Source organism: Mustelus asterias, chromosome 6 (assembly GCF_964213995.1).
Source record: "Mustelus asterias chromosome 6, sMusAst1.hap1.1, whole genome shotgun sequence".
NCBI classification, from domain to species: domain Eukaryota; kingdom Metazoa; phylum Chordata; class Chondrichthyes; order Carcharhiniformes; family Triakidae; genus Mustelus; species Mustelus asterias.
In genome coordinates, this window is record NC_135806.1 from 135,024,915 (window position 1) to 135,052,527 (window position 27,613).

A 27,613-nucleotide genomic window follows, 5' to 3' on the forward strand; every position below is an offset into this window, starting at 1 on the left:
GGTAAGGAGCGGGGAGAGTGGACCAGCTCTTGCAGGGAGCCAGAACAGATATGATAAACTGAATGGCCTCCTTCTGTGCTCTAACCACTTGGTTGATCCCGGGTATGGGGGGGTTTTCTTCTGAGGAGAGGTTGAGTAGGTTGGCCCTCATTGGAGTTTAGAAGAATGAGAGGCGACCTTCTTGAGACATATTGGATTCTCAGGGGGCTTGACAAGGTCGATGCAGAGAAGTTGTTTCCCCTTGTGGGAGAGTCTAGGACCAAAGGGCATAATCTCAGAGTAAGGGGCCGCCCACTTAAGACAGAGATGAGGAGGAATTTCTTCTGTCAGAGGGTAGTGAATCAGTGGAATTTTTTACGGCAGAGGGTTGTAGAGACTGGGCCATTAAATATGTTCAAGGCTGAGCTAGACAGACTTTTTAGTCAGTAAGGGAATCGAGGGTTATGGGGATAAGACAGGAAAATAGAGTTGAGGATTATCACATCAGATCAGTCATGATCTCATTGAATGGCGAAGCAGACTTGATGGGCCGAATGGCCTACTTCAGTTCCAATGGCTTTGTGGTCATTTAGAAACACATTGGAGCAGATCCTTGAATTAACCTTAACCATCATGAGAGAACGATAGTTGAAAGTTTAATGCTTATTTATTAGTGTCACAAGTAGACTTACATTAACACTGCAATGAAGTTACTGTGAAAATCCCCTAGTTGCCACACTCCGGCGCCTGTTCGGGTAACACTGAGGGAGAATTTAGCACGACCAATGCACCTAACCAGCACATCTTTCAGACTGTGGGAGGAAACCGGAGCACCCGGAGGAAACTCACGCAGACACGGGGAGAACGTGCAGACTCCGCACGGACAGTGACCCAAGCCAGGAATCGAACCGGGGTCCCTGGCGCTGTGAGGTAGCAATGCTAACCAACGTGCCGCCATAGAGAATGATCACTTGTGACTCCCCTCAGACCAAGAACTCAGGAAAGGAAACAAACAGCCCCTCGCTCTCCATATAAAAGGCCAGACTTCGGGAGAGAGAGAACAAATTCCAGATTTTGCCAGAATGTTATTGGGAATTAATGACTTCAAGGTGAAGCCTGTTATAATATTAGCCAAGCACTGAAAATACCACATTGTAACAATCTACACGGGCCTGCTCAATGCAGCATGCGGACAGATCTCCCATTAACCTGTCAGTCTAATCAGTCCCTCAGAACCGGCAGTACATCTCAGCACAGAGCTGGGAGGAGATTGTGGTGACCGGTGGCCCAAATTCAGACTTGTCACCTTTGGGACTGAGTGTAATATCTGACACTCACCATCATGTGTGAAAGGACACCTCTTTGACAACCTTACTCAGCAGTACCCTGAGGTTCCCCCCCGCTGAAACAAATCAAAGCTGTGTGTCCGCCATACCTCCATGCAAGGAAATAAATCACTCTTAAAAACGGAAATTGGAAAATTGCTACAAAGGATGTCCTTGCCAGTGTTGCCCTGAGAAAGACTGACCAAAAGCTGAAAGAAGGTTCTCCAAGGAGAGATATTCTTACATAGAAACTAGAAGCAGGAGTTGGCCATTCGGCCCTTCGAGCCTGTTCTGCCATTGATTCTGATCATGGCTGATCATCAAATTCTATATCCTGATCCCTCCCTTCTCCCCTTATCCTTTGAACACTTTAACCCCAAGAGCGAGAGCTCACATTCGCTATGTGTCCTTTATGACCTCAGTACCATGCAAAACACTTTACAACCAATAAAATTTTAGTCATTATTGTAATTTAAGAAGCACAGCAGTCGGGCTACACTCAGTGAGTTTCTGCAAATATCAATTTGACAGTCACCACACAAGCTGCTTTAGTTAATGATGTTGGTTAAAGGATTAATATTGCCCAGAACTCACATGTTCCTCTTTAAAATCAGAGAATCAAAGAATCATGGAATGGTTGTGTCACAGAAGGAGGCCATTCAGCCCATCTTGCCTGTGCTAGTTCTCTGAAGGAGCAGTTCACCACAGGCCAATTTCTTCCTTCTCTCTCTGACCCTGCACCATCTTCATTTTAAGATAATCATCCAAAGCCTCGATTGAACCTGTCTCCAGCACACTCTCAGACAGTGTATTCCAGTTCCTAACCACTCACTGTGTGAATCTGTCTCCACCACACTCTCAGACAGTACATTCCAGATCCTAACCACTCGCTGTGTGAATCTGTCCCCACCACACTCTCAGACAGTGTATTCCAGACTCTAACCACTCGCTGTGTGAATCTGTGTGCATCATTTGCATTTACATTTTACATTTCCTTCTCCTTCTATCCTCTCTCCACAGATGCTGTCAGAGCTGCTGAAACATTTTTGGCCTTTTCTATTTTGGTTCCAGATTCCAGCATCCGCAGTATTTTGCTTGAATGTTAATGTAAGCCTATTTGTGACTCGAATAAATAAACTTTAAAAAAAAGGCTTCAGTGAACCCTGAGCAGAGGTTACAACTCACGGAGGAACTCGGCGGGTCCGAGCACACTCCCTCAAATGTGGATAAAGTTGGAAGCGAAAGGCAGTGTATCTCAGCGAGGGTGAGTGCCCCTTTAAGTGGAACTGCAATGCTGGTGTGGTGTCATTCCAGTAAATGGAAAATATTGCAGCTGGCCATCTGTTTATAAGGCATTCTCAAACCCAGGTGTAGAATTAATGGAACCAACATAGGTTTTATAGTTTATTAGTACTTATAAGATCTGTACAGTAATGGGTCTTTTAAACACATTAGGTTAAACTATTTTTTTTAAGAGTGCGCTTGAAGAATTAAAGCCACAGTCGCTTCCACGTGTAAAGTGTACATTCCTGCAGGCGTGATTTATTCACCATACTAACTTGCTGCAGTTTTTTATAGCACTGCGGTGAACAAAATTGGATAACCTCAAAACCAAAACAAAATTCTTGCGTCAGCAGATTTTTATTTTTTGCTTTTGCAAAAATCTGTTTGAAATTCGTTTCGGAATGAGGAACGTTTGAGGACTCTGGGTCTGTACTCGTTGGAGTTTAGAAGGATGAGGGGGGATCATATTGAAACTTACAGGATACTGCGAGGCCTGGATAGAGTGGACGTGAAGAGGATGTTTCCACTAGTAGGAAAAACTAGAACCCGAGGGCACAACCTCAGGTGAAAGGGACGATCCTTTAAAACAGAAATGAGGAGGAATTTCTTCAGCCAGAGGGTGGTAAATCTGTGGAACCCTTTGCCACAGAAGGCTGTGGAGGTCGGGTCATTGAGAGTCCTTAAGACAGAGATAGACAGGTTCTTGATTAATAAGGGGATCAGGGGTTATGGGGAAAAGGCAGGAGAATGGGGATGAGAAAAATATCAGCAATGATTGAATGGCGGAGCAGACTGGATGGGGCCGAGTGGCCTAATTCTGCTCCTATGTCTTATGGTCTTATGGGAAGAAGTGAAGAGTCTGATAAATTTGCTGAAAAAAAAGATTAAAGTTTATTTATTAGTTACAAGCAGGCTTACATTAACGCCACAATGAAGTTACTGTGAAAATCCCCTAGTCGCCACACTCCGGCGCCTGTTTGGGTACACGAAGGGAGAATTTAGCATGGCCAATGCACCTAACCAGCACGTCTTTCGGACTGTGGGAGGAAACCGGAGCACCTGGAGGAAACCCACGCAGACACGAGGAGAACATGCAAACTCCACACAGAGAGTGAAGTCTTTCATTGTCGCTCTACCTGGGAGTGCCTGATGCTGTCAGCGTAATTAATGATTACACGGTGTGTTCCACCGTATCAATACTCCTTCTCCTGAATTCACTCACCAACGAACTCACTGTGCAAAGGAAAACAGTGAGTCATAACTCAGAGTGCAGACAAAGGGACAAGTGATTTATTGACCAAGCAGAACAGATTATTACACATTTTGTAAATACAGCCAAGCAGTTGTTTCTGTTCCAAAGCTTGTGAAAGACAGATCGCAGTCATACTCAGATTTATATCTGACAGCGAGTTGTGAAATGTGAGGCAAACTAAACTGCGCAAACATTGTCACATCAATTCCACGGCACAGAAACAGGCCGTAGTTCTATCCCTGTGTGCCTGTGCCACTTGAGCCACCTTCTGCTGTCTGACTCAATGGTGGGCAACCTAGGCTAATGAGTAGCCCTCCTCCATCTCAGTGGGTCGCAAGATTGAAATCGGTTTTGTTCACCTACGATGACGCTCAAATAAAATTAAATACATTTAATACATGCCGGATATTTTGTCAAGAGTTGTAGAAAATGCTTTGTCAATCGTATGTTAAGTCCAAAGATGTGTGGGTCACGTTGATTGGCCATGCTCAATTGATCCCCACGCCGGAATTCTATCACCCTGCCCGCCTGCAGCGGATTCAGAGCAGGCGAGGGGTGGACAACGGAAATGTCCGTGACCTCGGACGGGAATTTCCGGTCTCACTCGAGCTGTAAAATTCCGCCCAAAGTGTCAGGCCTATTAGCAGGGTAAACATGTGGGGATAGGGCGTGGATTAATGTTCGTACAGCTTAATGGGCTGACTGGCCTCATTCTGCACTGTAGGGATTCTCTGATTCCATGAGCACAGTAAGAAGTCTCACAACACCAGGGTTAAAGTCCAACAGGTTTATTTGGAATCACAAGCTTTCGGAGTGCTCTGAAAGCTCGTGATACCAAATAAAGCTGTTGGACTTTAACCCGGTGTTGTGAGACTGCTTACTGTGCCCACCCCAGTGCTACACCGGCATCTCCACATCCTGATTCTATGAGAACTAACATCAACTTCAACTGGTAAAAACAAAATAAATATTTATAATTTGGACACAGAGGGAGTGCTTCGCTCTCACTTTTTTATTTGTTTGTCTCACAATTTATTTGGCTTACGTTAACACTGCAATGAAGTTACTGTGAAATTCCCCTAGTTGCCACACTCAGGTGCCTGTTCGGGTTCACTGAGGGAGAATTTATCACGGCCAATGCACCTAACCAGCACATCTTTCGGACTGTGGGAGGAAACCGGAGCACCCAGAGGAAACCCACGCAGACTCGGGGAGAATGTGCAAACTCCACACAGACAGTGACCCAAGCCGGGAATTGAACCCGGGTCCCTGGCGCTGTGAGGCAGCAGTGCTCACCACCATGCCACCGTGCCCCCCACAATGGTGGGCTCATGAATAATGGGTGTTGATGGGTTCATTAATGAACCTGATTGAAATGCAGCCGCCAGCGATTGGGAACCCTGTGTTCGCCCCTTGCACCCTCTGACACTGGGAGACTGACGTGAGATCTCCCCTGCGATTCAGTGGGAGGTCATGTTTCCCCCCATGGCGTACTGCATTAAACCCAGCCTGTGGAATGGTCAGAGAACAGGAGGAGGCCATTTAACCCACTGTGTTCACGTTGGCTCTTAGAGCAACTCACCTGCCCCCATTTCCCCTTTTTTTCCCCCTAATCTTCGCATATATTTTCTCTTCAAATAATCACCCAATTTCTTCTGAAAGCCTGAGTTGAATCTGTCTCTCACTCTCCAGCCACGTATTCCAGTCCTAACCACTCGCTGTATAAAAACCTATTTCCTCATGTCGCCATAGTCACTTTAGTAACCACAGAATCACAGGATTGTTGTGACACGGAAGGAGGCCATTTGGCCCATTGTGTCTGCACCGGCTCTCCAAATGAGCGTTCTGAGTCAGTGCCGTTCCCCTGCCTTCTCCCCGTACCCCTGCACATTGTTTCTATTCAAATAATCATGTAATGCCCTCTTGAATGTCTCGATTGAACCTGTCTCCACCAGACTTCCAGGCAGAACAGTCCAGACCCGAAACACTCACTGCGTTGAAAAGTTTTTTCTCACATCACATTTGCTTCTTTTGCAAATCACTTTAACTCTGTGCCCTCTCGGTCTTGATCTTTTTACGAGCGAGAACAGTTCCTCCCTCTCTACTCTGTTGAGTCCCCTCATGATTTTGAACATCTCTATCAAATCTCCTCTTAGCCTTCTTCTCTCCAAGGAGAACAGTCCCAATCTCTCCAATCTATCCTCAGAACTTAAGTTTCTCATCCCTGGAACCATTCTTGGAAACGTCTTCTGCACTCTCTCCAATGCATTCACATCCTTCCCATAGCATGGCACCCAGACTGTATACAACAGCTGAGGTCTAACTAGGGTCCCATACAAGTTCAGCATAACTTCTTGCTCTTGTACTCTATGCCCCTATTAATAAAGCCCAGAATACCATATGCTGCACAGTGTCTGCAGTCAGTTCTTGTTGAAAAGATAAAGACTAGTATAGAACATAGAACATAGAACAGTACAGCACAGAACAGGCCCTTCGGCCCACGATGTCACGAGTATCACAGGGAATCTATAAGTTCATTGGTTGGTAAGAAAGTGCGGATATGGATTGTCTACAAATTGCTGTAAATTAGAAAAGTTTATATACTTTAAAACAAATAACTGTACTTTGATCTAACTGAGAAAGTTAGGGCCAATATAACAAGACAACAAGGGAAGTAAAGTTAAAGTTAACATCTAAAGCAAGCTCTCCAAAGACCTAAGGCAAGGTCTCTGCATTGTACAGGAAGTTTTTGGAGTGAAGTAAGCTTCCCAGAAAAATTAGTATTCTTTAACGTGCAAAACTAACAAACTTAATCTGAAGGGAAGTCATGGCAGTGGAACTCACAACCGTGATATGCTCCGCCTGTACTCTGTGGGAAGTCATTGACAGTTCCAGTGTCCCTGGCAACCATGTGTACAGGAAGTGTGCCCAACTGCAGCTACTGGCTAACCACATTTTGGAGCCGGAGAGGCGGTTGGACTCATTGGGGAGCATCTGTGATGCTGAGATGTTCATAGACAGCATGTTCAGTGAGGTTCTCACAGTACAAGGTAGAGACTGAACAGGCAGCAAGGTGATGGATGGCCACCAGGCAGAGTACAGGAAGACAGGCAGTGCATGGAGATTAATGTGGCCATCTCCCTCTCCAACAGATTTCCCATTTCAGATATTGTTGGTGGGTGGGGAATTCTCAGGGGATAGCAGCGGAAGCCAAGTATTGTAAAAACATAAGAACTAGGAGCAGGAGTAGGCCATCTGGCCTCTCGAGCCTGCTCCACCATTCAATAAGATCATGGCTGATCTTTTCGTGGACTCAGCTCCACATACCCACCCACTCAACCATTATCCTTAATTCCTTTACTGTTCAAAAATCTATCTATCCTTGCCTTAAAAACATTCAGTGAGGTAGCCTCAACTGGTTTACTGGGTAGGGAAGTCCACAGGTTCACAATCCTTTGGGTGAAGAAGTTTCTCCTCAACTCAGTCCTAAATCTGCTCCCCCTTATTTTGAGCCCATGCCCCCTAGTTCTAGTTTCACCCACCAGTGGAAACAATCTCCCTGCTTCTATCTTATTCATTCCCTGCATAATCTTATATGTTTTGATAAGATCTCCCCTCATTCTTCTAAATTCCAATGAGTATAGTCCCAGTCTATTCTGTCTCTCCTCATTAGCCAACCCCCTCAGCTCCGGAATCAACCTAGTGAATCTCCTCTGCACCCCCTCCAGTGCCAGTATATCCTTTCTCAAGTAAGGAAACCAAAACTGTACACAGTACTCCAGGTGTGGCCTCACCAGCACCTTATACAGCTGCAACATAACCTCACTGTTTTTAAACTCCATCCCTCTAGCAATGAAGGACAAAATTCCATTTGCCTACTTAATTACCTGCTGCACCTGCAAACCAACTTTTTGCGATTCATGCATAAGGACACCCAGGTCCCTCTGCACAGCAGCATGCTGCAATTTTTAAATCATAGTCCATTTTGCTGTTATTCCTACCAAAATGGATGACCTCACATTTACCAACATTGTACTCCATCTGCCAGACCCTCACCCACTCAGACTATCTATATCCCTTTGCAGACTTTCCTCTGCACACTTTGCTCTGCCACTCATCTCAGTGTCATCTGTGAATTTTGACACACTACACGTGGTCCCCAACTCCAAATCATCTATGTAAATTGTAAACAATTGTGGTCCCAACACTGATCCCTGAGGCACACCACTAGTCACTGATCGCCAACCAGAAAAACACCCATTTATCCCCACTCTTTGATTTCTGTTAGTTAACCAATCCTCTATCCATGTTGATATATTACCTGTAACACCGTGCACCTATACCTTGTGCAGCAGTTTTTTGCGTGACACCTTGTCGAATGCTTTCTGGAAATCCAGACACACTATGGGTGGCTCTGCTGCAGAGAAGGGTAGGAAGAAGAGTGGCAGTGGCAGGGTTCTGGTGATCGGAGATTCAATGGCAATAGGAACAGATAGGCATTTCCGTGGCTGCGAAAGGGACTCCAGGTTGGTGTGTCGCCTGCCTGCTGCCAGGGTCAAGGACGTCCTGTAGCGGCTGTGGGACATTCTGAAGGGGGAGGGTGAATAGGCTGAGATTGTGGTACACATTGGTACAAGTGACATGGGTAAAAAGAGGGATGAGGTCCTACAAGTTCCTGGAATGTGTACTTGATGGTTTTTTAGACCAATGCGTTGAGGAACCAACCAGAGGACAGGCTATTCTAGACTGAGTACTGTGCAAGGAGAAAGGATTAATTAACAATCTTATTGTCCAGTGTCCTTTGGGGAAACGCGATCACAATATGATAGAGTTCTTCATTAAGATGGAGAGTGAAATAGCTGAATCTGAAATTAGGGTCCTGAACATTAATAAAGGGAACTATGAGGTGATCAGGTGAGAATTGGCAAGGACAGTTTGGGGAAATTACTAAAGAGGTTGACGTGGATAGGCAATGATTCATATTTAGAGTCATAGAGATTTACAGCATGGAAACAGGCCCTTCGGCCCAACTTGTCCATGCTGCCCAGTTTTTGCCACGAAGCTAGTCCCAATTGCTCGCGTTTGGCCCATATCCCTCTATACCCATCTTACCCATGTAACTGTCTACACGCTTTTTAAAAGACAAAATTGCACCCACCTCTATTACTCCCTCTGGCAGCTTGTTCCAGACACTCACCACCCTCTGTGTGAAAACATTGCCCCTCTGGACACTGTTGTGTCTCTCCCCTCTCACCTTAAACCTATGCCCTCTAGTTTTAGACTGCCCTATCTTTGGGAAAAGATATTGACTATCTAGCTGATCTATGCCCCTCATTATTTTATAGACCTCTATAAGATCACCCCTCAGCCTCCTACGCTCCAGAGAAAAAAGTCCCAGTCTATTCAGTCTCTCCTTATAACTCAAACCATCAAGTCCCGGTAGCATCCTAGTAAACCTTTCCTGCACTCTTTCTATTTAATAATATCCTTTCTATAATAGGGTGACCAGAACTGTACACAGTTTAAAGAATGTGTGCATGAATTACAACAATTAGTTGTGATGTGGAGATGCCAACGTTGGACTGCGGGGGGGGACACTGTAAGAAGTCTCACAACACCAGGTTAAAGTCCAACAGGTTTATTTGGAATCACGAGCTTTCAGAGCCCCACTCACCTGATGAAGGAGCAGCGCTCCGAAAGCTCGTGATACCAAATAAACCTGTTGGACTTTAACCAGGTGTGTGAGACTTCTAATAATTAATTGTACCACTGTAATTCGTTTTACAGTGGTAAAAATAGGGTGGCATGGACAAGTTGGGCCGAAGGGCCTGTTTCCATGTTGTAAACCTCAATGACTCTATAATTATTCATTCCAGTCTGGCACAAAAATGGCTCAACCATAGCTTACAAAAGAAATTGGGGATAATATTAAACCCAAAGAGGGGCTTGGCTAAAGAGTTAGGCTTTGAGTGTCGCAAAGGAGGAGAGGGAGCTAGACGGGCAAAGAGTTTTATAGAGGGAACTCTAGGTTGCTGAAGGCAGGGTTGCCAGTGGTGGACTGATGAAAATTAGGAATGTGCCAGAGGACAGAATTTGCAGAGCGCAGAGATCCTGGAGGGCTATTGGTCACTGGATCGATCTTGCAATGTTTAAATGTACACCATGGAATCTCGGGAATAAATTTTAGAGCAAGAAGTCACAACGTTCAACTCATGAAGCAGAAAAGCACATTAATTGTGTTTTCTCTCAATGGCCAAGTGTTTGTTTATACATCTGACATCCAGGGTCTGCATGACTTAACGAGTGTCTGTAACAAACGGTGAGAATGATAGCAGTCTCATCCCTGTGTGATGTGTTAATCTGTCACTCTGCTTACACAGAGGCTAGAGACTGACCACAGCTGTCTCTGCACTGCCCTCTGCCATGAATACTGTCATTCCCCCTGACCTGAAGTATTTGTTCAGCCTCAGGAGAATTGGTTTGCACCGCGGTGTAGGTTCTGCCTGAAAACTCCAGCCTGGTTGCTGCATGAAATTCTTTGTCATTTCTCTTCCTGCACCTAGTGATGCACCAGACAGACTTTCAACTGATTAGCCTCAATCAGGTCACCACTACCCCATCAAGCGTGGCTGACCAGGAGCTTCTCCCGCTCTTACCGCTAATCATTGGTGTGTTTGGAAGGATTTGCAGGTTGACACTCAACCTGTTTGGCCGCGTTATGATTGCGCCTTCCTTGGCCATCAGGTCCTGGGCTGGGATTCGAAACCAGAGCTTCTTAGCTAACCAACCTTCTGCAGTACAGTGGTGAGCACTGCTGCCACACAGTGTCAGCAACCCGGGTTCAATTCTGGCCTCGGGTCACTGTCTGTGTGGAGTTTGCACGTTGTACCCGGGTCTGCGTGGGTTTCCTCCGGGTGCTCTGGTTTCCTCCCACAGTCTAAAGATGTGCCGGTTAGGTGGATTTACCATGCTAAATTATCCCTTAGTATCCCAAGATGCGTAGGTTAGATGGATTAGCCATGGTAAGTGTGTGGGGTTACGGGGATAGGACGGGGGAAAGGTTTTGATTTGATTTCTTATTGTCACATGTATTAGTATGCAGTGAAAAGTATTGTTTCGTGCACGCTATACAGACAAAGCATACCGTTCATAAATAAGGAAAGGAGAGAATGGAGAATGTAGTGTTACAGTCACAGCTAGGGTGTAGAGAAAGATCAACTTAATGCAAGGTAGGTCCATTCAAATGTCTGATGGCCGCAGGGAAGAAGCTGTTCTTGAGTCGGTTGGTACGTGACCTTAGACTTTTGTATCTTTTTCCTGATGGAAGAAAGTGGAAGAGAGAATGTCTGTGGTGCGTGGGGTCCTTAATTATGCTGGCTGCTTTGCTGAGGCAGCAAGAAGTGTAGACAGAGTCAATGGATGGGAGGCTAGTCTGAGTGATGGATTGGGCTACATTCACGACCCTTTGTAGTTTCTCGCAGTCTTGGGCAGAGCAGGAGCCATACCAAGCTGTGATACAACCAGAAAGAATGCTTTCTATGGTGCATCTGTAAAAGTCGGTGAGAGTCGTAGCGATCCTGGGTAAGATGCTCTGTCTGAGAGTTGGTGCAGAAATGATAGGCCAAATGGCCTCTTTCTGCACTGTGGGGATTCTACGGTTCTAAGTGGAGGTGATGAATGACCTTTGCCCTTTCTCCCCAGCTCTCTCCCACCCAGGCCTGTATGGGGTCCGTTCAGGGGACGGGAATGATCTCACTGGGAATGCTAACTGCTGCCACACGTCAGGGGTGAGTGCGTGTTCGCTAACCTTTGCTGGGCGGAGAGGGCTGGCCCAGCATCCTGACGGTGTCACAGTGAGGTGAAAGTTGCCCACACCCAGTCACAGCAGGAAGCTCCTTTTGCCACTTGCATTTTTGGCTGATTGCAGGGAGGTTTTGGCTGTCTGTGCAGGTTTTCGGATCGTTTTGTTTCTGTCTGCAGAGCCGGCTACACTGCATCCTGCTCAGGACAGAATCTCAGGCTTTTAATGGAGAATGGCATTGTTGTTTTATCTGGACTGCCTTTGGAGCTTTTTAACTGCATTAAGGCACAGTGAAGGCAAGTTGCTAATGTACACGGGTCGCCAAACTGCAGCAATGTACAGTCGTGTCACTGTGCAGGTAGATCACAACTCTGCTCGAAAGCATGCAGCACATAACAATACAACGTTGTTGTATTTTGCTCCATTTTTAACTCCAATCGGTTTCCATAAGGATTGATTTGATTTATTATTGTCACATGTATTAGTATGCAGTGAAAAGTATTGTTTCTTGCGCGCTATACAGACAAAGCATACCGTTCATAGAGAAGGAAAGGAGAGAGTGCAGAATGTAGTGTTACAGTCATAGCTAGGGTGTAGAGAAAGATCAACTTAATGCAAGGTAAATACATTCAAAAGTCTGACGGCAGCAGGGAAGAAGCTGCTCTTGAGTCAGTTGGTACGTGACCTCAGACTTTTGTATCTTTTTCCCGACGGAAGAAGGTGGAAGAGAGAATGTCCGAAATGCGTGGGGTCCGGCTGCTTTGCAGAGGCAGCGGGAAGTGTAGACAGAGTCAATGGATGGGAGGCTGGTTTGCGTGATGGATTGGGCTACATTCACCACCTTTTGTAGCTCCTTGCGGTCTTGGGCAGAGCAGGAGCCCAGACCAAGCTGTGATACAACCAGAAAGAATGCTTTCTATGGTCGGAGTTGGTGAGAGTCGTAGCTGACATGTCAAAAAACTTGCCTGAAAAAGCCTTGTGATGAGGAACAATTTCTATTCCAGCCAACCGCCAGTTCCTTATGAGAGAAAACAATGGGCGGCATTTTATGGCCTCCCTCCACCCGAGACTGGAAAATCCTGCCCGACGTCAACGGAACATTGTCCGCCCCTCGCCCGCTCCGATTCCCCTGGCGGGCGGCGCAGTAGAATTCAGGCGCATGAGTAAAGAACAAAGAACAAAGAAAATTACAGCACAGGAACAGGCCCTTCGGCCCTCCAAGCCTGCACCGACCATGCTGCCCGATTGAACTAAAACCCCCTGCCCTTCTGGGGACCATATCCCTCTATTCCCATCCTATTTGTGTATTTGTCAAGACGCCCCTTAAAGGTCACTATCATATCTGCTTCCACTACCTCCTCCAGCAGCGAGTTCCAGGCACCCACCACCGTCTGTGTAAAAAATCTGCCTCGTACATCTCCTTTAAACCTTGCCCCTCGCACCTTAAACCTATGCCTCTTAGTAGTTGACTCTTCCACCCTGGGAAAAAGCTTCTGACTATCCACTATTCTGGTAAAGAGAACCAAGAAGCTAAGAAAAAGAATAGAGCAGATGTCAAGAAGCAGGCGTATTTATAGACTCCAATACGGTAGCACAGTGGTTAGCACTGCTGCTTCACAGCTCCAGGGTCCCGGGTTCGATTCTCGGCTCGGGTCACTGTCTGTGTGGAGTTTGCACATTCTCCTCGTGTTTGCGTGGGTTTCCTCCGGGTGCTCCGGTTTCCTCCCACAGTCCAAAGATGTGCGGGTTAGGTTGATTGGCCAGGTTAAAAATTGCCCCTTAGAGTCCTGAGATGCGTAGGTTAGAGGGATTAGCGGGTAAATATGTGGGGGTAGGGCCTGGGTGGGATTGTGGTCGGTGCAGACTCGATGGGCCGAATGGCCTCCTTCTGCACTGTAGGGTTTCTATGATTTCTATGGAGTAAATACTGCTCTAAATTCATGGTCAGAGCTCAAAGCAATCCCACTGCTGAAGACTCTCACCATTTGGAGATTTTCTTATGTTTAAGATAATCGTGGTCTCCATCCAAAATACATAACACATTAGAGAGTTGGCAGGGTACATTTACAGCCAGAGTTAAGTGTCTGAGCTCAAGCCCTGGGCGACAGTGTGTGAGCGTATGTGTGCTGATGGCTTGTATACATCTCCCGTCACACAGAAACTATCATTTAAACTGACACAGCTGAAGTGTTTGGATAGGTCAACATAAACTTCATATAGAGGGCGGGAGAGGGAGGTTAGGACGGAAATTGAGAGGACCAGCAGAGTGTGAAACAAAAACCATGAACTGCAGACATCAGGCAACTCTTTACAACCAACCTGGGTCGCATGTAGAAGTGCTCAGTTGTCAGGTACATGTACACAGTGGCCCTAGTATTTCGTTCTTGGTTTTAAGGATTTTTTTTTAGAGCCTTTAGTTTTCAGATACTTGAACACATACAACGAAAACAGAAAATGCTGGAAAATCTCAGCAGGTCTGACAGCATCTGTGGACAGTAAGAAGTCTCACAACACCAGGCTAAAGTCCAACAGGTTTATTTGGTAGCAAATACCATAAGCTTTCGGAGCATAGAGCCAATGTTTCGAGTCTGGATGACCCTTCGTCAGAGCCTTACCCCCTGGATTATTTCAGCTCTGACGAAGGGTCATCCAGACTCGAAACGTTGGCTCTATTCTCTCCCCACAGATGCTGTCAGACCTGCTGAGACTTTCCAGCATTTTCTGTTTTTGTTTCAGATTCCAGCATCCGCAGTATTTTGCCTATAATTTGTACACATGTTCAGTTTTAAGTTATTTGTATGCAGGCCCCAGTTTTAAGTAATGTAGATATGTTTTAAGGTACGTGTACATGGCCCAATTTTAAGTTATTTTTACCTGGCTGGAGTTTGAAGTACTTGTACACAGCTCTAGTTTTATGGTATTTGTACACGAGCCTGGTTTTAAGGTATTTATGCACGGGTCTAGTTTTATAGTATTTGTCTTCGAGTCTAGTTTTAAGGTACTTGTACACAGACCTAGTTTTAAAGTAATTATATATGGCCTAGTTTTAAGGTACTGCACACAGGCCTAGCTTCAAGACACTTGTACATAGCTTAGTTTTGCAGTACTTGTACACAGGCCTAGTTTTGAAGTACTTGTGCACAGGCCTAGTTTTGAAGTACTTGTACATAGGCCTAGCTTTGAAGTACCTGTGCACAGGCCTAGTTTTAAAGTACTTGTACACAGGCCTAGTTTTAAAGTACTTGTACGCAGGCCTAGTTTTAAAGTATTTGTGCACAGGCTTAATTTTAAAGTACTTGTACACAGGTCTAGTTTTGAAGTACTTGTACATTGACCTAGCTTTGAAGTGCTTGTACACAGGCCTAGCTTTAAAGTACCTGTGCACAGGCCTAGTTTTAATGTACTTGTACACAGGCCTAGTTTTAAAGTACTTGTACACAGGCCTAGTTTTAAAATACTTGTACATAGGCCTATTTTTAAGATAATTGTATACAGCCCTACTTTTAAAGTGTTTGTATTGGTCCTAGTTTTAACGTACTTGTACATGGGCTGAGTTGTAAAGTACTTGTACACAGACCTAGTTTTAAAGTACTTACACACAGGCCTAGTTTTGAAGTACTTGTACACAGGCCTAGTTTTGAAGTACTTGTACACAGGCCTAGTTTTGAAGTACTTGTACACAGGCCTAGTTTTGAAGTACTTGTACACAGGCCTAGTTTTAAAATACTTGTACACAGGCCTGTTTTTAAGATAATTGTATACAGCCCTACTTTTAAAGTGTTTGTATTGGTCCTAGTTTTAATGTACTTGTACATGGGCCAAGTTTTAAAGTACTTGTACACAGGCCCAGTTTTAAATTACTTGTACATGGGCCTAGTTTTAAGGTTACTGTATACAGCCCTCGTAAGGTACTTGTGCACAGACCTAGTTTTAAGAGACTTGTGCATGGGCTGGGTTTTAAGGTACAGGCATATGGGGCTAGTTCTAAAGTACTTGTTCGAGGCCTCTCTTGTCCAATTATTGTGGCTGGAGTTTGTTTTCTCTGTTTGCAAATTGATCCTTTGGCACGGGTCCACAAATCTTCCAACATCCACGAGGACATCATCAATCAAATCCAAATCTTGGATCTAGCTCTTCTGGACTGCTAAGATGTGTTTGTAAAACATTTCCAAACAGATTAACCCCAGCTGGTCGATCTGTTCATGGGGCCTTGGGGGGTGGGGGGGGGGGGGGGGTGGGGGGGGGGGGGGGGTGGGGGGGAAGGTGTGGGGAGGGGGGTGAGTAAGGGGGTTGAGAAGGAAAGCACACACACACACAATTTGAAATTTCCTTCACTGACAGGTGCCCTGCTGAGCGGGTCAAAGATGCTAGTCAGATCCCGATGATGGAACAGCTCATTTTACGGGGCTCCATCAGCCACACAAGAAACTTATGAGATTTTCTTTCCTGTAATGGGATGAGGGCGTCGCAGGCAAGGGGCAGCATTTGTTGCCCATCCTTGAACTGAATGGCTTGCTTGGCTCTGTGATTAACTCCTGATAGAATGCAGCATGGCCTCATTCTTCGCAGCAACCAATCACCAAATGTATTACAACAAGGTCTCACAAAAAAGTGAGGGATGGGAGTCGCCGGCTAAAGATCGTATTCCTGTTTATTGCAGCTTTATCCAAGGGACTTGCCCACGTGTCAGCTGTGGCTCATAGAAACATAGAAACCAGAAGCAGGAGGAGGCCATTCGGCCCTTCGAGCCTGCTCCACCATTCATTTTGATCATGGCTGATCGTCAAAATTCAATATCCAGATCCTCCTTTCCCTCCCATATCCCTTGATCCCTTTAGCCCCAAGAGCCATATCTAATTTCTTGAGATCAGACAATGTTTTGGCCTCAACTACTTTCTGTGGTAGTGAATTCCACACATTCACCACCCTCTGGGTGAAGAAATTTCTCCTCACCTCAGTTCTAAAAGGTTTACCTTTTATCCTCAAACTATGACCCCTAGCTCTGGAGTCACCCACCATTGGGAACATTCTTTCTGAATCTACGCTATCTAACCCTGTTAGAATTTTATAAGTTTCTATGAGATCCCCTCTCACTCTTCTAAACTCCAATGAATATAATCCTAACCGACTTAGTCTCTCCTCATGTGACAGACCTGCCATCCCAGGAATCAGCCTGGTAAACCTTCGCTGTACTTCCTCTATAGCAAAGATATCCTTCCTCAGATAAGGACACCAAAACTGCACACAATACTCCAGCTGTGACTCATGGAGTGACAATCTCAATTCTGAGCCCTGTTCAAGAGATTCGGACACGTGGAGCGGGATTTTCTGGCCGCGCTCGCCCTAAGACCGGAAAATCCCGCTTGAGGTCAATGGACCTTTGCATGGTCCCGCCCGCTACAATTCCCAGAAAATTCTGCTAATAATCACGACTGGGAAAGTTGAGGAAGTGCTGCACTTCTTGAGTTGCTAAGCTGAGGAACTGTCTGCACTCCCAGAAACATAGGAGTTCTCACCAATAGCATGGCTAAATTTCATCCCTCACTTGGTATAATCAAGTTAAAGTCCAACAGGTTTATTTGGTATCACGAGCTTTCGGAGTGTCGCTCCTTCATCAGGTGAGTGAAGGAGCAGCGCTCTGAAAGCTCGTGCTGCCAAATAAACCTGTTGGACGTTAACCTGGTGTTGTGAGACTTCTTACTGTGCCCACCTCGGTATAATCAAAGCGGGTTACCTGGAATCTTGCTGTGTACAAACTGGCTGCCGTTCTATGTTTAAAAGGTTGATAAAAGTGAAGGCATTTCCGATGTACTTTAATGGCCATAAAGAGATGCAGAGATACCCATTGATGATGAATGGTGCTGAATAAATGTATTATTGATGTCCTTGTTGAGGCTTGTGACTTTGATTTATGCTCACGTTGCTTCAACAGCCATGCCAGAACTTAACAAAATATCTGATAACATCAGTCTCCTGGCCCCTTTCCATTTACACTGCACTCGGGCGATAAGCAGTGAGGAAAGACAATGATTGTTTGATCACGAGGCTCGTAGATATCCAACAGAAATAGTCCCCAGGGAAGGAATCAGTGCTGTTCAAATGTCAAAGCATTCTTACTACCTTCCCATCCTGACAGCTTTCCAGTGTATTGAATGTAGATGCAAGTGAGAAGCACTGACAAGCACACACATGCTTACACACACTAACAAGTGAGCAGGAACACACACACATACACGCTTACATACACACACCCAGATCCATGCTCACATGTTGAGCATGAACACTTTTGCACACTCGCAAGATCTCACACATTAACACATGAGCAGCAACACACACACACACGCGCGTACATGCACATATCAACACATGCTGAACGCACACGCACAAACACATAATCGCTCATACAAATGATCTTACACACATGCACTCACACACACAGGCAGAATAGAATCACTCACATACACAAAAATACACATATACATAGGGCGACACAGTAGCACAGTGGTTAGCACAGTGCTGGGGACCTGGGTTCGATTCCCGGCTTGGGAGACTGTGTGGAGTCTGCACGTTCTCCCCGTGTCTGCGTGGGTTTCCTTCAGGTGCTCCGGTTTCCTCCCACAGTCTGAAAGACGTGCTGGTTAGGTGCATTGGCCATGCTAAATTCTCCCTCAGTGTACCCAAGCAGGCGCCGGAGTGTGGCGACGAGGAAATCCTCACAGTAAATTCATTGCAGTGTTAATGTAAGCCTTACTTGTGACACTAATAAATAAACTTAAAAACACTTTAAACTTTTCTCACACACAAACACAGCAGAATCACACACTGAGATGGATCTTTCAATGGAGTTTATAGCTCTCTTGCCAAATGAACATACCTGGTTATTAATCACTTCACTTTGAACAAATGCCACGCACCGCAGCTATGTCAGAGTGGAGGAGCAGTTAAACTGTGAGCTGACGAGCAGGTAAGTCACGTGGAACAATGACAGGTTGTGCTGACGTGGCTGAATTAAATTAAACAACAATTGAAATGCCAGTTCTTGGCTCTCTCTCTCTCTCTCTCTCTCTGCTGGGCTCAGGGAACCCTTCACACCACCCTGGCTGGAATCTGCAAACACTCGCTGTGCTCAAATACAATGAGTGCCCCCACCCCGGTGCCGGATCCTCTGGAGGGCCTTGACTGCCCTCCCTTCACTCCAGTGGGGTTGGGCTGCTAGCTCCCCGAAAGTGGGGAGCTATTGTAAACCCCACTGGAGTGAAATACTCTTCGCGAGGTGGGAGAGGCGAGCGAGTCCGGAGACTTCAGTCCCGGGCCCGCTAATTATATTTCAATTATATTTAAACGGCCTTCTGCATATCTAATACAGCTTCTATTTCCAGTGCGTGGAAATCCGGCGCTGGGGGAGGCGCACGAGGCCGGATGCCCAGCACAGATCATGCTAATCCATAAGACCATAAGACATAGGAAGAGAATTAGGCCACTCGGCCTATCGAGTCTGCTCCGCCATTCAATCATGGCTGATATTTTTCTCATCCCCATTCTCCTGCCTTTTCCCCATAACCCCTGATCCCCTTATTAATCAAGAACCTATCTATCTCTGTCTTAAGGCACTCAGTGACCTGGCCTCCACAGCCTTCTGCGGCAAAGAGTTCCACAGATTCACCACTCTCTGGCTGAAGAAATTCCTCATCATCTCTGTTTTAAAGGATCATCCCTTTAGCCTGAGGTTGTGCCCTCTGGTTCTAGTTTTTCCTACTAGTGGAAACATCCTCTCCACGTCCACTATCCAGGCCTTGCAGTATCCTGTAAGTTTCAATAAGATCCCCCCTCGATCTTTCTAAACTCCAATGAGTACAGACCCAGAGTCCTCAACCGTTCCTCATATGACAAGCTCTTCATTCCAGGGATCATTCTTGTGAACCTCCCTTGGACTCTTTCCAAGACCAGCACATCCTTCCTTAGATATGGGGCCCAAAACTGCTCACAATCCTCCAAATGGGGTCTGACCAGAGCCTTATACAGCCTCAGAAGTACATCGTGGGCGGCACGGTAGCACAGTGGTTAGCACTGCTGCTTCACAGCTCCAGGGTCCAGAGTTCGATTCCCGGCTCGGGTCACTGTCTGTGTGGAGTTTGCACATTCTCCTCGTGTCTGCGTGGGTTTCCTCCGGGTGCTCCGGTTTCCTCCCACAGTCCAAAGATGTGCGGGTTAGGTTGATTGGCCAGGTTAAAAATTGCCCCTTAGAGTCCTGGGATGCGTAGGTTAGAGGGATTAGCGAGTAAATATGTGGGGGTAGGGCCTGGGTGGGATTGTGGTCGGTGCAGACTCGATGGGCCGAATGGCCTCCTTCTGCACTGTAGGGTTTCTATGCTTTCTATGATCCCTGCTCTTGTATTCTAGCCCTCTCGACATGAATGCTAACATTGCATTTGCCTTCCTAACTGCTGACTGAACCTGCACGTTAACCTTAAGGGAATCTTGAACCATGACTCCCAAGTCCCTTTGTGTTTCTGATTTCCTCAGCATTTTCCGATTTAGAAAATAGTCTATGCCTCCATTCCTCCTTCCAAAGTGCATAACCTCACACTTTCCCACATTGTATTCCATCTGCTACTTCTTTGCCCACTCTCCCAACCTGTCCAAGTCCTTCTGCAGCCCCCCTGCTTCCTCAATACTACCTGTCCCTCTCCATATCTTTGTATCATCTGCAAATTTAGCAACAGTGCCTTCAGTTCCTTCCTCCAAATCGTTAATGTATATTGTGAATCTGGCCCCGCTGAAATCTCCTGGCCCGCTGCGCTAATTTTTTAAGTGCAGCGGAATGTGAGAATCACCCCCCATATCTTAATGAGCAATCCAGTGAGGACGAAATTGTCCCAGTGGGTGGATGATGCAATGGAACAAGGGATCATCATGGCTCTCGTAGTCGCATTACTGATAATAGGGATAACTTTGATCTGCAGATGAGTTACTAGATTAGACCAAACCATGGCACCAGGAAATCAGGGGAATATTAGAATAGAGGAAGAAGAAATGATTGAGTAATGTGATACTAATTCAAGTGGTGAAGGGCACTTGTGTCCATGTTTACAGATTTGTATGACGATACCAAGATATCTACAAGGTCAAGGGAAGACGACAAACAAAAATCAAATCCCAAGACGGATTGTCAAGTGCCAGACTTGAAATTAAAGGCATCGTGATTGTTGCCTTGATCTGTAAATACATTTTTATCTTTCTAAATATTGACAAGCAGCCGGGAGATATAAAAGAGAGTATAGAGATTGTCAATTGATAATCATCAAAATGATTGTAAACTTTTCTATTCTTTTGTTGTTGAATTTACTACTTTCAATGGTAAATTCAACAACGGGGCGGCACGGTGGCACAGTGGCTAGCATTGCTGCCTCGCAGCGCCAGGGTTCCGGGTTGAATTCCCAGTTTGGGTCACTGTCTGTGAGGACTTTGCATGTTCTCTCCGTGTCTACATGGGTTTCCTCTGGGTGCTCCGGTTTCCTCCCACAGTCTGAAAGATGTGGAAGATCAGAAGGATCCTGGGGTCCGGGTTCATAGGATGCTCAAAGCAGCATCGCAGGTAGAGGCTGCGGTTAAGAAGGCGTATGGAATACTGGCCTTCATCAATAGAGGAATTGAGTTTAGAAATTGAGAGATAATGCTGCAGCTGTATAGGACCCTGGTCAGACCCCGCCTGGAGTACTGTGCCCAGTTCTGGTCGCCTCATTACAGAAAGGATGTGGAAGCCATAGAAAGGGTGCAGAGGAGATTTACAAGGATGTTGCCTGGATTAGGTGGCATGCCTTATGAGGATAGGTTGAGAGAGCTAGGTCTTTTCTCCTTGGAGAGGCGAAGGATGAGAGGTGACCTGATAGAGGTGTATAAGATGTTGAGAGGTATTGATAGAGTGAATTCTCAGGGGCTTTTACCCAGGGCTGAAATGGTTGCCACAAGAGGTCACAGGTTTAGGGTGCTGGGGAGTAGGTACAGAGGAGATGTTAGGGGTAAGGTTTTCACTCAGAGGGTGGTGGGTGCGTGGAATTGGCTGCTGGCAGTGGTGGTGGAGGCGGATTCGATAGGGTCCTTTAAGAGACTTTTGGATAAGTTCATGGAAGTTAGTAAGATAGAGGGTCATAGGTAAGCCTAGTAGATAGGGACATGTTTGGCGCAACTTGTGGGCCGAAGGGCCTGTTTGGGCTGTAGCTTTTCTATGTTCTATGTGTGGGTTAGGCGAGTTGGCCATGCTAAATTAACCCTCGTGTCAGGGGGATTAGCAGGGTAAATACGTGGGGAACAGGGCCCAGGTGGGATTGTGGTTGGTGCAGACTTGATGGGCCAAATGGCCTCCTTCTATAGTGTAGGGATTCTATGATTCAATTCAGACAGCCCATCGGGAACCGCATCCTATTACTTATCTGTAGATGGCATGCACATATGCTAGAACTGCCAATTTATCTAAATGGTGGATTAGTGCGCACATTCCTATACATGCTGAGGGAGGGGTACCTTTGCACTCAGTGCCTTTGAAATCATGGTCAGAATTAATTGTGCGGAATCAGCTTACTCAGTCTTTTAGAGATCATGAGGCAGTGGCATCGGGTTTACCTGGAGCTTGTAACAGAGTACACCTTTATAGAAATAGATCCTGTACAGGTGGGCCAAGTCACATGAATAGCTATTCACCCATCTTCAACACATCCGGCCCAGCATCCAGCCTTATTTTAACTGGAGCAGAATCAAAACCAAAAGGGATATTGTACATTGAGAATAAAAAAAGGTCCTGGAGGGGACTTGGGCACAAGCTAGTGTCAACACTCAGTAAGTGTAACCAGCTGGATACATATGGATCCACCCAGTAATGATCGACCCTGCAATATTCCATATTGTTTCAAGGGAGGCACACTTATCCAACTCTCAGTGGCACATATTGGATTTGTGGAAACAAGGCATAACCATGGCTACCTATTGAATGGAACGGGTCACATTACCTTGGATATGTGGTTCCATATATCTATCATTCCTACCATCTCCCGTCTGGGGGAAATCAACGTGCCCCTGTGGAATAGATCACTTCCTTGCTATAACGCTGCCCCCATATGTTTTTGAGAGTCTGGCAATTGACAGTGAAGCCATTATCTCAGTTTTGGAACAGGTTGCCAATGATACTGCCACAGCTCTCACTGAGATCAATGATGGGATGGTTGCTATGCACACGGTGCTACTGTAGAATCAAATGACACTCAACTTTATTTTGGCAGCTAAGTGCTTTGATTGGATCAAAGTGTGGCACATATATACCTGACACTTCAGAGAACATAACCAATTTGGTCACACACATTAAAAAGAACAAAGAAAATTACAGCACAGGAACAGGCCCTTCGGCCCTCCAAGCCTGCACCGACCATGCTGCCCGACTGAACTAAAACCCCCTACCCTTCCGGGGACCATATCCCTCCATTCCCATCCTATTCAGGATCCTATTCAAGACGCCCCTTAAAAGTCACTATCGTATCTTCTTTCACTACCTCCCCCGGCAACAGGTTCCACCACCCTCTGGGTAAAAAACTTACCCTGTACATCTCTTTTAAACCTTGCCCCTTGCACCTTAAACCTGTGCCCCCTAGTAATTGACTCTTCCACCCTGGGAAAAAGCTTCTGACTATCCACTCTGTCCATGCCCCTCATAGTCTTGTAGACTTCTATCAGGTCGCCCCCCTCAACCTCCGTCATTCCAGTGAGAACAAACCAAGTTTCTCCAACCTCTCCTCATAGCTAATGCCCTCCATACCAGGCAACATCCTGGTAAATCTTTTCTAAAGGAGGTTGAAAAACTTAGACAACCAACATCCTTCTCTTTGTGGAACTGGGTTCTCTGGGACCAAACTTAATATAAGGGATAGTGTTCTTTCTCATTGTTATCTTAATGTTCAGTGTAATTATACAAATGTTTAGATGCTGCTGTTTTTTTAGCAGCAAAGTCTATTAGGGATCCAGCAGCAGTGGCATCAATCCATATGGACAAAGAGATGTCCCGAATAACAAACGCCCCTCCAGTGTACGAGAATATGTCCTGTCAGACATCTATTTAATGGCTTACATGAGATAATATTGGTTATCCTTATGATTTTCGCATTAGTCGGAATTATAAATTCAAATGTAGTTATGCACAGCTAATACAGTATTAGTAATGACAGTCAAGGTAAAGCACAGTAAAAAAGTCTCATAATGCCAGAATCACAATATTTGGAATCACGAGCTTTCGGAGCGCTGCTCCTTCAGCAGGTGAGTGGAGCTGATGAAGGAGCAGCGCTCTGAAAGCTCGTGATTCCAAATAAACCTGTTGGACTTTAACCTGGTGTTGTGAGACTTCTTACTGTGCCCACCCCAGTCCTGTTTTCTGGCCTAGTATTGGGCTAGCCAATGGCCAGAAGGGGGGTTGCAAGGGGAAGAAATCCTAGTGGTTTGGTAAAGACTTTCAAACCATTAGACCTTAAAACACTGACAGAACTAACAGCATTGAGTTAAGTGACTTTAAAACAGATTTATAAGCTAACAAGAAAGCAGTTTACACACACATAAAATGCAGCGAGAGATTTAAACAAGTGATTATGATTTAAAAACACATATGCTGATATTTTTAATGTATTAATGTATTTTTAAGAATCATGGTTCCCTCGAATCTCCGTTCCCTAGCCCCGCTCCCCCCTCACTTCCATTCTCGGCCATTAAAAATGAGAGTGGTAATCCCCACCACAATGTCTCTAAATGCACATTAGCAAAGTTTTCACAGTCTTAGTGAACTCTATCAGGTCACCCTACAGCCTCCTCGTCTCTGGAGGAATGAGTCCGGCCTGTCATGTTTAAACACCAATTCCCAGTTCCGCGATCATCCTTTTGAAACCACACTGTGTCTTCCCCAATGCCACCCTTTCAGCTTTTTAATTACATGGAAACTGGAACTGCGTGTGGTACTGCATGCAGGATTTGATATTAAAACACGAGTGAAGCGATAATGCTTGACCCAGAGCACACAGTCCAAAGATCCTCTGTTGAAAACAGAGGAAAGGTGAGACCCGAGTGCGGAAACTGGAGTACTTACAGCTTGGGTTTGGCGGCAAGAGGTGGCGGCTCCTTTACGGGGGAAGGCAATGTGGCTGCAGACTGTGCGAGTTGATCTTGGCTTGGTCCATTCATTTCTTGGGCGGAGGAGCTGCCATTGGGCATTTTCTCCGCGGAATTGAGTTGCAGCTGGAAGGCGGCCACATTGGGTTTGACCTCGACACTGTTCACCTGAACAGGGTCAGCTGTCCTCTTCGGAGGCAATTCTAATGAACTAATTTCAGTTAGAGGCGAGGGGCTAAGATTGTCCACTAAACCATTCCCATTATTTGAGGTCACTTCCTTTCCTGTATAGAGAGAGAGAGAGAGAGAGACTGGAATTAGATGGATTCCCACACTGGACACCATCTGCCAACTTATCTGTCCCTTTGCAGATTCCTTCTGTCTTCTTCACAATTTACTTTCCAACTTAACTTTGTGTGAGGCAGCAGTGCTAACCACTGTGCCACTGTCCTTCCCTCCCATTCACCTCCTGATTCACAGTTATTTCTGGGATGTTATTTGTATCCTCAAGAGTGAAGACGGATGCAAAATATCTGTTCAATTCATCTGTCGTTTCCTTATTTTCCATTATAAATTCCCCAGACTCACAATCCCTCTCTGCACAATAAATGCTCACTTGACTTATTCCTTTCCCTTTTTTAAATCCCTGTAGAAATTCATACGATCGGTGTCTCTGTTTCTCGCTAGTTTTCTCTTGTACTCCCTCCTTATTATTCGTTTAGTCATTCTTTGCTGTTTTTTGTATGATATCATTTGTTGCTCTATAATACTAAGATATTGCCCACATTTCTTCATCGTCAGGACACCTGGAATTTTCACACAGGCATGTTGCGTGGGCCAGCTGCCAGGAAAATATTCCAGCTGACTAGTGCAGGTGTTCCATGTGACAACAAAGAAGCCTGTTCCGTACGGATACTCCACTGGCAATCACCCATTAAAACGGGAGGCAGTAAGCCGACAGGAAATTCTTTCCATGCAAAGCACTCCCCCTCGCAAGCATTAACACAAAAAAGAATTAGTACCGGAATGATAGATCAAAGAGATCGCTTTGGCATTCCACAGGTAATGCTGAAAGTCTCCTGCAATCTACACCACAGGGTGCCCTGCAGAGTTCCTGAACCAACCCAATTTCAGCTTTAACCCAAATACTGTCTCACAGTGGGAACATAGGCATAGGGGCGGCACAATGGCACAGTGGTCAGCACTGCTGCCTCACAGTGCCAGGGATCTAGGTTTGATTCTGGCCTCAGGTCACTGTCTGCGTGGAGTTTGCACATTCTCCCCGTGTCTGCATGGGTTTCCTCCCACACTCCAAAGATGTGCGGGTTAGATGGGTTGGCCATGTTAAATTGACCTTCGTGTCAGGGGGATTAGCAGGGTAAGTATGTGGGGTTATGGGAATAGGGCCTGGGTGGGATTGTGATCGATGCAGGCTCGAAGAGCCAAATGACCTCCTCCTGCACTGCCCCTCAACCCTACTCTGTACACAGCACAGCAGCCTGGTGGCACAGTGGTTAGCGCTGCTGCCTCGCAATGCCAGGGACCCGGGTTCGATTCCCGGTATGGGGTCACTGTCTGTGTAGAGTCTGCACGCTCTCCCCGTATCTGCATGGGTTTCTTCCGGGTGCTCCTGTTTCCTCCCACAGTCTGAAAGACATGCTGGTTAGGTGCATTGACCATGCTAAATTCTCCCTCAGTGTACCCGAACAGATGCTGGAATGTGGCGACTAGGGTATTTCCACAGTAACTTCATTGCAGTGTTAATGTAAGCCTAATTGTGACATTAATAAATAAAGTAAACTTTAAAACATCCATTTCTCATTTACATGTGCCTCAAGAATATCGGGCGAGATTCTCCGACCTCCCAGCCGCGTGTTTCCCGCCGACGGGAGGTGGCGCGTTGTTTGCTAGTCAATGGGAATTCCCATTGACGTTACCCCAATCCGGCGGGAAACCCCCGGGCGGGACTGGAGAATCCTGCTGGCGTGAATGGCCAGAAAATTCCGGCCATGATATTTTACTTCACTTATCTGATTGCCCGAGACATTTTTTTTCCCGGAATAGGATGGATCAAAAATCTCTCCTTAATTCTCTTGGGATCAGCAGCAACGGACAAACAGAGGTGGCCACTCCAGACCATGCAAACAAGGTTTCTACGGTGACTGTTGAGGTCAGGAGGGAAACGATGACATATTGCCCGGCATTCTTCCAAACTATTTGGGATTTGGGGGAAGCGGCAAAGGAAAGATGAGGAGCGAATCCTGGGAATGCCTGACCTGAAGATACCCCGGATGACTGCAGCTTTTGAGATGTTCTGGAGTGAGGCAAGGTTCACATGAATGATAGTCCACAAAAATAGGCCTGAATGAAGGAATGTTCTCTTCTCAACCGTTTCCTCAAAGATAAAGTGCTTATCCTGCCATTCTTGGGAGAATCCAGGGAATTCCCCAAAAAACAGGCATAAAAATCAGGATTATGCATGGGACAGCGTCTGTCCAAGTTGTGCTAGGTCAGACTGGGACTGTAATGGGGGCTGTATTATTTATATATCCACATATTTGCTTGCGGACTTCTTGTATGGAAAAAGAGTGGACCAAACCTTTTGGAGCAAATTAGAGGAAGGTGAGGGGGGTGATGGGGGTGGGTTCACCCTCAGTTGAATGGAGGGAAGCAATAGTGCCTTTTCCCTTTCTCTGGAGTTGGAGTTTCTGTTCTCTGTGTGGCAGTTTTTTGGAAGCAGCCCAAGATTAAGTTTACCTCTCTTAAGTTTACCTACTTTTTGAGGATATCCTTCTCTGTAAACAGCCGGCCTGGATTTCTGTCCATAGGTGTTAC

The 27,613-nt window shown here is 45.9% G+C and overlaps 1 protein-coding gene across 4 annotated transcripts in view; it reads right to left on the minus strand.

Moving 5' to 3' along the window:
- Nucleotides 1-27,613, minus strand: part of palld (palladin, cytoskeletal associated protein) — a 460,036-nt gene that overhangs the window by 154,919 nt on the left and 277,504 nt on the right. For all 4 annotated transcript variants that reach the window (XM_078215142.1, XM_078215143.1, XM_078215145.1 and 1 more), the window contains one exon: nucleotides 24,756-25,062. In XM_078215142.1, the coding sequence (XP_078071268.1) occupies nucleotides 24,756-25,062 (307 nt within the window). The remainder of the gene's footprint in view (nucleotides 1-24,755; nucleotides 25,063-27,613) is intronic.